The following is a 12118-nucleotide window of genomic DNA, read 5'->3' as shown; positions in this document are numbered from 1 at the left end:
TGAGTTTTCCCCTTGAAGTAATCTTATCGGATTGAGTCTTTAAAGATTTGAGAACACTTGATGTATGTCTTGCCGTGCGTATCTGTGGTGACAATGGGATACCACGTGATTCACTTGATGTATGTTTTGGTGATCAACTTGCGGGTTCCGCCCATGAACCTATGCATAGGGGTTGGCACACGTTTTCGTCGTGATTCCTCGGTAGAAACTTTGGGGCACTCTTTGAGGTCCTTTGTGTTGGTTGAATAGATAAATCTGAGATTGTGTGATGCATATCGTATAATCATACCCACGGATACTTGAGGTGACATTGGAGTATCTAGGTGACATTAGGGTTTTGATTGATTTGTGTCTTAAGGTGTTATTCTAGTACGGACTCTAGGGTTGTTTGTGTCAATTATAGGAATAGCCCAATGGATTGATTGGAAAGAATAACTTTGAGGTGGTTTCGTACCCTACCATAATCTCTTCGTTTGTTCTCCGCTATTAGTGACTTTGGAGTGACTCTTTGTTGCATGTTGAGGGATAGTTATGTGATCCAATTATGTTAGTATTGTTGAGGGAACTTTCACTAGCAAAAGTATGAACCCTAGGCCTTGTTTCAACACATTGCAATACCGTTTGTGCTCACTTTTATCATTAGTTACCTTGCTGTTTTTATATTTTCAGATTACAAAAACCTATATCTACTATCCATGTACCACTTGTATCACCATCTCTTCGCCGAACTAGTGCACCTATACAATTTACCATTGTATTGGTTGTGTTGGGGACACAAGAGACTCTATGTTATTTGGTTGCAGGGTTGCTTGAGAGAGACCATCTTCATCCTACGCCTCCTACGGATTGATAAACCTTAGGTCATCCACTTGAGGGAAATTTGCTACTGTCGTACAAACCTCTGCACTTGGAGGCCCAACAACGTCTATAAGAAGAAGGTTGTGTACTAGACATCAAGTGACAGCAGGTCCTGCTGGCAAAGTCGGTGCAGCAGAGGATGTTGACGAGGCCGGCACAGAGTCAGGCGAGTCGGGCTCACAGGGAACCGAAGCAGGGCTGGTCGGCGACCCTGGCGCCAAGACAGACCGGGCCGGAGCAGGTGACGGCACCTCCAGGCCACTGGCAGCAGTAGCCGGCCCAGGCGAGAGGCCCGCCAGTGGCCCGGGCGAGCCACGTGAGGCTGGCGCTGGCGAGGCCTGCGAGCCAGACGAGGCTGGCGCTGACGAGGCCCGTGAGCCGGGCGAGGCTGGTGCTGGTGAGACCAGCGCCCGCGGGGCCAGCATGGAGCCAGGCGGGGCCGGCATGGAGCCGGGCGGACCCAGCACCCGCGAGGCAGTCAGGGGAGCCTCCGCAGGCGAGACGGGGACGGGTTGGCGGGTGGTGCCCGTCATTCATGGCACATGCACGTCCCGATCAGGAGGCTCATCCGTGACTTGTTCATCAAGCAGCTCGAGCCTAGCACCGCGTCCAATGCCTACAGCATGATTAGGAAGCAACGCATGGACATATGCAACATCCACAAATTGATCAGGCGTAGGTGTAGACACAGGCACTGGTGGTGTAGAAGTGATAAAGTTAGTCGGAAGTGCACGGAAAGGGAATACATTTTCATCAAACACAATGCCACGAGAGATGTAGACGCGGTTGGTAGGAACATGTAAGCACTTGTACCCTTTGTGAAGAGAACTATACCCGAGAAAAATGCACTTCTTAGACCGAAACTCTAGCTTGCGCTTGTTGTATGGACATAGGTGAGGCCAACATGCACACCCGAACACTTTGAAGAATGTGTAGTCTGGAATCTCATTAAGGAGAAGTTCAAGCGGGGTTTGCATTTTCAGAAGTCTCAAGGGAAGCCTGTTTATAAGAAAGCAAGCTGTGGAGAAAGCATCACTCCAGAACCGAAATGGGACGGATGCATGGGCTAGCAAGGTTATGCCAGTTTCAACAAGATGACGATGCTTACGCTCGGCAGTGCCATTCTGCTGATGTGTATGAGGACATGACACGCGGTGCGAAATCCCAAGTTTGTTAAAAAAACGAGTTGAGGTTGTGGTATTCACCCCCCCCCCCCAGTCGGATTTGACATGGATGATTTTCTGCTTAAGAAGACGCTCAACGTGTGCTTGAAACTGAATGAAGACATCGAACACATCAGACTTACGCTTAATAAGATATAACCAAGTAAAACGGCTGTAAGCATCGATGAAACTGACATAATAATTGTAACCGCTAACAGATGTCTGGGCATGACCCCATACATCAGAAAACACAAGCTCAAGAGGATGTTTCACAACACGACTAGACTCTGAAAAAGCAAGTTGGTGACTCTTGCCTGCTGACATGCATCACAAATAGTTTCAGCAGTTTTATTGGACACAACTGGTAGATCACGACGATGCAAAACATGTCGAACTATGGGAGCCGCCGGGTGACCAAGGCGCGCATGTCAGTGTGTAGGCGACACATGAACACCACTAAACACCTGAGGGGAGGACGGCATGGAAGGTGGGCGCGGCGCATCAAGTGCATACAGGCCATGGCGAAGACGACCGCTAAGTAGAACGGCCCTCGTGTCCTGATCCTTGATAAAGAAACGAAAAGGGTGAAACTCAGCAAGGACATTATTATCACGAGTAAGTTGAGGGATGGACAACAAACTACGCGTAGCAGAAGGAACACGAAGGACATTAGATAGATGTAATGTGTGAAAATTGTGTGCAAGGAGAGAAGCCTGACCAACATGGGAGATGCGCATACCTGCTCCACTGGCGGTGTGCACCTGATCATGACCACGATATGGCTCCTGAGTAGAGAGCTTACCCATCTCACCGGTGAGGTGGTTGGTAGCTCCAGTGTCCATGTACCATGCATGATCAATGGAGTAAGACGGAGTGGGGCCATGATCATGACTCGTCATGGCGGCGGCGACCTGCTTGTTGTTCCCTTTTCCATTGTTGCCGAGGCCTAGAAAGTCTTGCTTGTAGCGACGATGACAGCGAGAGGCAATGTGGCGCTCAAGGCCACACAACTGGTAGGCCTATGGGGCACCACAAGAAGAACAGCACGCCACCGGCCGGTTACCACCCGTGATGGTTGGAGCATTGCCCCGCAAGGCCGGTTGTGAAGGCAGCGCCATTCTGCCACCTGAAGATGATGACCGCTGGGGCTTGCCACGAGTTGCGGCATTGGCGGAGGCGAAACTGGGGGAGGCCCGGCGCGCCTTAATGCACTGCTGACGGCCAAGCAGACGTGCATAGAGCTCACGAGGTGGGAGCGGGTCATCACGGCCATGAACATTCTCAATGAGATTGTCATAATCATCATCAAGCCCATTAAGCACGAAGGTGGTGAACTCCTCATCCTGCAGCGACTGACCAACTGAGGCCAACGTGTCGGCGAGACCCCGCATCTTGTTGAAGTAGTCGGTGATGCTGAGGTCACCAAGCTTCGTCTCACCCAGCTCGGTGCGTATAGAGTGAGCACGCGCCTGAGACTGAGAGGCGAAACTGGTGTGAAGTGCCACCCACGCCTCCCGGGACGTAGCGGCGAAGATGACCAGCGGCAAGACGCTCGGGGTGAGCGAGGACTGGATGGCGGAGAGGATGGCCTGATCTTGAGCCACCCAGGTGTGGTATGCCTGGTGGTGAGAGGGCGGACACATGATGGAACCATCAACGTAGCCCTCCAGATAGCGACTCCGCAGAAGAGGGAGCACCTGGGCACGCCAGGACAGGTAGTTGTCCGGCGCGAGCTTCACCGGCAGCAGATGCGAGAAGTAGAACGGCGCAGGCACCGTGGCCGAATCAACGTGGGCCGCCCCACGATGGACAGGAAACATCGAGTAGGGCGGGTAGGATCCAGAGGAAACCGCCCCGGGAGCGCCGTAGTGTGCCGCGGGGGCACCGTGGAAGGGTGCCGCGGGGGCACCGTGGTTTGCCGCGGCCAGAGCCACGTGCGGCGAGGCAGCCGCAGCCCCTTGCGGGTGCGGGTAGGACGCCGGGTAGGGTTGAGGCGGCGTGGGCGCCGAGTAGGGCAGCGGCGGCGGCGCGCCATAATAGGGATGAGGTGGCGGGGCGCCATAGGGCTGCTGCGGGGGCGGCGCACCATAGGGTTGGGGCGGCGCCGGCCAAGACGACGGCGGCGGCGGCCCACCATGGATCGCGGGAACGCCGCCCACAAGAGGAGCAACGCCAGGGGGCATCGCACCGGTCGGAGTGGCGGCGCGGTCTCCCGATCCGATCGGGGAGTGAGGCGACGACAAGGCATCGTAGGCCATCGCGAGAGGCTGCAAGGCGAGGAACGGTGAGGCAGTAGCGAGGGCCGGCACCGCGGCGGCGGGAGCAACCGAGGTCGGCGCGACAGCGGCGGTGGCGGCGGCAGCGGAAGACATCGTAACCTAATTTGATACCATGTAAGACATATGATTTGGGAACTGCTCGACACCCCTAACCCGGGGTGTGGCTATCTCATTATATAGAGGTACCCAAGGGGTACCATACAACGTCACAGTACATGTATACAGAGGCTATGTGTATATACAGTCTAACACAACTTTGCTGAAGTGTCAAACTATCTTAAAGTTTGACCGAGTTTGTGCAAAAATATATCAATGCTTGTGAAATGAAATAGGTATATGATAAAAATATATTTTATTATGAATCTAATGCTACTAATTTGATGGCATAAATGTTAGTCTATTATTGTATAAATATGATCAAACTAAAAAAATATTAAACAAATTGAAAGTACACTTTTTCAAGGATGGAGGGAGTAAATCTCAGGCACCACAAGTCCGCACCAAAATGCACCTGCAACTGAGTGGAGGAAAAACAGACAAGGACGAACAGTATTCCTGCATGTGTTCTTGATGCAGCTAAGTTTGATTGGTGCTGGTAATTAATTCGCTACTACAGTCTGGCCCGTACCCGTTGTTCTCTTGTTGTCAGCAAGAAACCTCCATAACTTGTCATATCATTGTCTGCATTGTGTGTTAGTTAATGTTTAGGAAAGATTGGATCAAAGAGTAGTTTGCATGAATACTTTAGCCTCTACTCGACTACTACTCCGTATATTGCATTAGAGACTTGGAGCCATGGTGGTCAGCGCTTTAACAATCATGTCCAGTGCCAACTAACATGACATGAGTTGATCATAGCCGATCTTTGGTGTTTTCTCTTTATTTACTTATGGGTAATTTTTCCTATATCTCCTATCTTGTTTTGGTCAATAAACTCTTCATCTCCCACCTAAGCTATGGCCTAGTAGAGTGTAAATTTTGTGCACATGATCTCCAAGGTTAGCTCTTTTCCCGACAAGACGAGCAACAAATAGCATCTCTGCACAAGTTTCTTACATGTCGGACTTTAACCTCTTGTTGGGACTACTATTAGTACAATAAAACTTTGTTGTTCATAAGAAGCATTAGTCTAATCAAGACTGACAACACACAAATTACCGTTGTCATTTCCTTAGCTCTCGCTGTTGAGCAGGAAGCCTAATCAGTTGTAGGGATAATCTATTACTCTATTTTGTACTGTATATGTCACTGCACTGTGCTGCCAATTAAACAAAACCTACCATTTTTGGCTAGGGTTCAACCACATGGTCTGGCACTGTGGCACGATGGCCTTTCCACTCCTGACATGCTTAGCTTAAGGAAGCAAATGGCCCACGGTAACCCAAGGTCAGCGAAATGATTAACCAAGTTGTTGTTATCTAGATTCTAGAATCCTAGAGTCCTAGTACCAAGAGGCAATCACTTTGCATTAGGATATTTGATTAGCACATGGAAACCTTTTTTTAGTGGTTCATGCTTACGTTGCTCGAGCCTACATGATCTATAGGTGGTTGTTCTTTAATCTCATTCGTCCTTCCATAAACGGCTAAAACTCTGAATAGTTTACTCATAATGGTGGAGATCTGTTACTACCTCTCTCTCAGTTTAGAAGGCGTGCGCATATCCTTAGGTCGTTAATTTGACCAACCTAATGCAAGTCATATATTACAAAAAATATACCAATATAAACTTCAGATGTTCTATTTTCAAACGATATAATTTTTGTATTATAAAGTTTATATTAGGGTGATGAAATTGACAACCTAGGTATACGCGCAGGACTTGTAAACTGAAACGGAGGAAGTAAGAAAAAATGTGGTGTCTAGTTTGCAAAATTTTCTAAGATTAGTCTATGATCGCAACGATTGGAGCTGATATAAATACTTGGAGCCAATTAATAGTTGGAGCAAGACTGCATGGGGACTTGGAGCCACGGGGTTGGCGGTTAGGGTTTAATGGGTCTTGTGATAAAGTGATGCATTGCAGCTATAGCTAGTTTTAGAATAATCTGACATGAATAGTCAATCCACCGAGGAACAAGTAATCACACGAGACATGACACCAAGATTTGCTAACGAGGTTCACTGAACATGGTTACATACAGGGGCATGACTACGGGCGCTCTTTCTCGTGACACTGTCACAATACCGCACACCAGCCACCATGGCGCCGACACAAGTTGTCGGCATCGCATGCATGCATGTGCTATTATGTTGGCATGGGTTAATCATGTACTCCCTTCGTCCTAAAATAAATGACTCAACTTTGTACTAACATTGTACTAAAGTTAGTGCAAAGTCGAGTCACTTAATTTAGGACAGAGGGAGTATCTACCATCACATTATATAGTAGGTGTAAGATGCAAGTGTCCTATTGAAACACGACTCCTAACATGTTAATACAAGAGGCTTATTATACGAGTATAACGGATATGGTTTGTACAATTAGATAAAGCCGCTAACGTTCAAAAATAAGTGTCCTATATTAGCAGACACATAGCTACCACTCCTGATCTTTGAATGGTTCGATCTGGAATCAGCACTCATAAATATTTTATACGAAAAGCATATAGTGACTAGATCAACTGAACGACCAGATGAGCTGCTGATAAGATTGATCATTGAGTGACACCGTGATGGGGCTAACTAAATCTCAGCAACTGTTGCTCCAGGTGCTCTGCACTGCACACTAATTAATCATCCTATCCTTCGTGAAAGTCGTTCAAAAGAAGCACAGTACAGACGCAATATATATAGATGTCTCATAGTCGACGGAAACGTCTACTCCCACGTCTACTTTCACTAAACGTGCATCGTCGGAAATTCTGACATAAATTCAGAAATAACACGAGCACCAGGACTTGAACCCTGGTGGACTGAGAATATCATTGTCCTTCTAACTATCCAACCACAGGTTGGTTCGCTATGACATCCTTTCTTAAAGGCATTGTTGCGAAAGAAGTTAATTTAATTGTTGGTGTTGTTTTTCACATATTGTAATATTTCAGTCCTAGTTGTATTTGTTCTGCACTCTGTTTAATACTCCTTTCGTAAAAAAAATATAAGATTGTTTAGAGAGTAATTATAAAAATGTATGTGTGCATCATAATGATGCAGAGCCGGGGGTTTCAACCTCCTTCCAAAAAAATGAAAAAAAAAATCATCTTGGCTGAAATGACCTTTCGTAACAAAGAGAAAAAACTGACTAGCCTCTAAACTTAGGGAGCATTAACATAAACTCTTTCTTTATACATTTTTTGGCAGAGAAATATAGAGTAGTAGCTAAGACACAATAACCATTATCGACCCATTATCTTGTGCAATAATTTGTACGTTGAGATGCACGTTGCAGTCAAAGTTAACGTCATGTCATAGCCTGACACTCAATTATCAAGCTGTATGCATATACGGTGGCATGCTTTTTTTCGAGTGACCATGTCTTTCATGCAGCGAGGGTGTGGCTTTGACAGGAAGGAGCAATGGGCATGGGCATCCAGGCTATAAAACGTGGCCAAACCTGTCGAGATCAAAGTACGCGTACATATAAACAGCACGTGTGGATAAAAGAGTTTTAATTTTTTTGAAGCTAAAAGAGGTTTAGTTCTACCACGTGCCACAGAATCGCGTTCCTGAAGAGGATTAAGCAGAAGATCTCGTCACATTAAATTGCTTTTTCTTCGCTACCGGTACCTATTTTAATCTTTTTAGCTTTTCATGGGAAATCCTTTTCTCCTTTTATGTTACTATGTTTAATTATTATGTAGAATAAATAATATGATGAGGTAGGTGTTTCCTTGTACCCTCAAATCTAAAGCAGACCCTCAAATCAACTGCATCCATTCGGACCTATCTGTCAGGACACAATTTGACATTCAATACAGTATCCTATCGGTCTGTTGACGTGTCCGAACGTCTGTTTTTTCACAAACCGAAACCAGAATAGAGGGTTTTGCAAGAGTCCGGACATTCACGTGACGAATTAAAAGTCAGCACGTGCCATCTCCTCTCTGTCCGCGCAGGATTTGGCAGAAGTCTAGAATGATAGCTCATGTATTTGGCGAATAGTTTTGAATTGAATGGCCAGCTCTCGTATCAATGTACGGACACCGATCTGGACCGGTATGTGGACATATTGGGTGTCCGTTTTAGGGGTAGTATGTGTTGAAGATGCCCTAACATATCTGTTGTTGTACATCTAGGGCACAAGGTAGTTAATGGTAACTCGTTGCTGGTTGGCGGCTGCTACATACTGAGCTCTGGCAGTTGTACAGGATGATTCTTGAATAGATGTACGCAAATTAAAGGTCAGCAATGGTGCAGTGTTGTATTGGTGCTTTTTTCCTTATAATCTCCTTCGACGGAAAAATAGTACTAGTCGCCAGGTACCACGGTACTACAAACTACAAAGTAGGCGCAAGGTGTAGGACGACGCTACACTATTATAGGTTGTCAAATAATCGCAACACGGATGATCTTGCCAGCATTCATTGCAACATGGATCATATTGCGGTCACCTTCAACTTGAGTGACAATTGTAAGTACGGGCATTTGGTCAGCCATTGCAACATGGACCATGTTGCGATCACCCATAACAACATGGATCAAGTTGAGGTCACACCGTGTTGCAATACACGGACAATCTCGGCAAGGATATTGCAACACGGTGTTTTCGACAGTGCGGTTCTTGAAACACAGCGGCTATGCATGACGGCGGCGACAAAGGGTATTGTAATGTGGTGGTCTCCACGGTTGCCTTGCAACATGGTGGTTGTTGCAGCAACAACGTGCGGCGACAAGGTAACCTTGCCATTGGATGGTTTCCGCGGTTGCTTTGCAACACGGCGACTATTGAGGTGATGGGTGGCGGCGTGCACAGTTCTTCTCATTTGTATCAGTGCATGAGTGTGCGGCTCAATGGCGACGGAGGCATCAGCCATGGTTGTTGCTCAGTGGTGAAGAAAATAAGAACGAAAGGTTGAGGAAAAGTCGTGTGGAGGAGGAGAGGGATAAGGCAGAGGAGGAGAAAGGTTGTGTGGGCCTAGGGCAACATGTCGCGTGATGGAGGTGGTTGATTTCTTTCCATAAATCGGCCAATTGAGGCTGAGTATTTCCCTGTATATCCCCGTTCCATTATCTACAAGTATGACAAGTTCGATGTCATACGAAAATAGCCTCTCTTTTTTGCGAGCATGACCCACGTCTATTGTGTAAATTTACTAGAAATAGTGAAATATAAAGCAAAAATTACATCAAGATCACTGGACCACCAAACAACCACTAGCGTTGTCAGAACGAGACATCGACGTGCCACTGTCTCTGCTCCCTTATCTGAGCCAGGCCAACCTTGCCGATGACATCACGAAAGTCTTCGCGCATGTGCCCGAAGGACCAGCACCATAGAGTTGTAGTCGTGGCGAGAGACTCTAACCTCATCAACCCAAGGCGACGATGGGAATCTACGTCGAAGTTGTGTCGACTCCGCCCCGACAGACAAACTCGAGGAGGATCAGAGCCAGTAAGACCAGTAGAAAGATGAAGCGCCGACCCTGCGACAGACTAAATAAAACCTAACCTAAACCACTAACAGAGGCATCGGAGCTCTCCTCCCCATCGGCCATCGATGGCGTCAGAGCAGTAGATAGAGGGGAGGAAGTCCACAGGCTCGGCAGCGGAGCCTCGAGGGCCCATGGTAGGGGGAGGAATAGGTCCGTGACGTTATTGCTCTGCTCAACCATCCAAATGAATAGCTAGAACACACACACAAAATCTAGTTGGAGGTTCATGTAGTCCAGCCAGAAGCCCGGAAGTGTGACGGCTAACAAGAACACAAAATCTGAGTGACACTAACAGGTTCATCATCCTCCCTTGGATGGGTACTCATTACTGCGTCCTTATCCGCTGTATCATCCCCATCCCTTGCAGTTAGTTGCAGGCAGCATGGGCCGGCCTCGCAGTTGTGTTCCATGAAGCGAAATCCTTGCATCATCTTCTTCGGCAAACATAGGCAATGTGAGTGACTGACCGGCATGCATGCCCAATTAAGGGATCTGGTTTGGATAAGGGCAACTTGTTTTTTTTCCCGGTAGTAATCTGTATTTTTTTTCTCTTCTTTGGCAAAATCTTACGTACAACAATGCACAGCAACCGAATGGAGGATAGATAAACACACACGGATGAACGGTACTCCTGCATGTGTTATTGATGCAGCCAGGTTTAGTTGGTGCTGATAATTAAGTCACATTCAAGCATATGTTCCCAGTAAGTACATTCTGGCCGGTGTTAAATCGATTCATGCCCGTACCAGTTGTTCTCTTGTTGTCAGCAAGAAAGCTCCATGATTTGTCTTATCACTGTCTCGTTGAATCTCTGATAAATAATTCGGTGCTGGTTTTTAAGCTCCAACAACATGATCGATGATTCTGTATTTGAAAGAACAGCGAGAAATAGCAGCACCACCAAACACCGATCGATCAAGTGAAGATGAAAGATCTAGTCTTGAGCAATATGGCATGAAGGAAATTGCCGTGGGCAACTGATCTTCTTGTGAGAGATTTCGAATAGAAATTCAGATAAAACGTAAGTATAGACTCTGAGTACCCTCATTATCATCATCGAGCAATCGTCATCCCAATTAACTGATGCATCAACTAGAAACAAAAGGAATCCAGTTAAACCAAGCAAAGGATCATGAACCATGATCAAGAACAAGAAGTAAGATTAGGAGACATGATGAAGATCAGAGAGAGCCCCTGGTTTCACTTCACTTCACTCTCCCTGTTTAATTCATCCCTCTTCCCCTGTCGGAAGTACAAAAATAATGATGTGGGGATTCGTGAGCCTGTCCCCTCCCATGGCTACGGGCACCCTACTGTTTTTGTTGCTGCTGTTGGGACTCTGGCTGCCTCCTGTGGTGCTTGTTGTTGTGCATCCAGACCTTGAAGACCTGCCGCCGCACGCCGGCCTGCGCGCACAGCTGCTCCACCAGGGCCTCGTCTTGTTTCAGCATCCGCCACCCCACCCGCTCTGCCAGCGCCAGCATCTGCTCCCTCTGCTCCGCCGTGAACCTCGTCCGGAACCGCTTCCGCCGCTGCGCCTGCCCGTGCCCCTGCCCTGGAGCCGACGTCGAGGGCGGTCCCGGGTCGGGCTCCTCGCTGGACGACTCGGTCGTCGTGCCACCGCCGCTGGGTGTGCGTTGGTAGTGCTGGTGGTGGGGGTTGTACGCGAACGGCGGCGCCTGTGGGTGACCGGCCGCGTAGGGGTGGTGATGCTGCTGCGGCGGTGGCATGAGCAGCGGCACGCGCGGCGTCGGCGTCGTCGGCGTGGCGCCGGGCGCAGGGAGGAAGAGGCGGGGGTGCTGCTGCTGCTGCCCGTCGTCCCTGCGGTGGAAGCTGCGATGGCACCCGCAGGCGGCGCACCTGAGCAGGTCGTGGGCGCTGGAGGGCATGAACTCCCCGCAGCCGTCCACGGCGTGCCCGCCCTGCGCCGCGGCGTGGTTGCGCAGGCACTCGCGGTACCTCGCCTCGCCGCTGTTCCCCGAGGAGGCGTCGGAGGGCGAGCGCGTCCCGGGGGGCGTCCCGGCGGCGTGCTCCGGCCCCGTGAACTCCATCACCGCATGCCTCTGGCTGCAGCTAGCGGCGCAGGTGGTTGGCCTCTTGTGGTTTTGTAGCAAGGGGCGAGAGCGAGAGATGGGAGAGAGAGATGGGCTTCAGCAGGGGGAACACTGGTTCTGAAATGGCACTTCTGTCTCCTAGAGGGCCGGCGGGATGGACGGAGGTGCGCG

General features: G+C 48.8%; 1 protein-coding gene across 1 annotated transcript; it reads right to left on the bottom strand.

Moving 5' to 3' along the window:
* Positions 1–10952: 10952 nt before the first annotated feature.
* LOC125539585 (zinc-finger homeodomain protein 6-like) lies at positions 10953–12118 on the bottom strand. Its single transcript, XM_048703079.1, has one exon. The coding sequence runs from the start codon at positions 11942–11944 to the stop codon at positions 11204–11206; it is 741 nt and encodes a 246-aa protein (XP_048559036.1). The 5' UTR covers positions 11945–12118; the 3' UTR covers positions 10953–11203.

This window comes from Triticum urartu, chromosome 1 (genome assembly GCF_003073215.2).
Source record: "Triticum urartu cultivar G1812 chromosome 1, Tu2.1, whole genome shotgun sequence".
Taxonomy (NCBI): Eukaryota; Viridiplantae; Streptophyta; class Magnoliopsida; order Poales; family Poaceae; genus Triticum; species Triticum urartu.
The sequence above is the reverse complement of the archived record's forward strand: the minus strand, read 5'-3'. Positions and strand labels throughout refer to the sequence as shown.

What these genes read in the sequence shown, in the direction of transcription:
- LOC125539585 (XM_048703079.1), bottom strand. Translation starts at nt 11,944, where the DNA reads ATGGAGTTCACGGGGCCGGAGCACGCCGCCGGGACGCCCCCCGGGACG.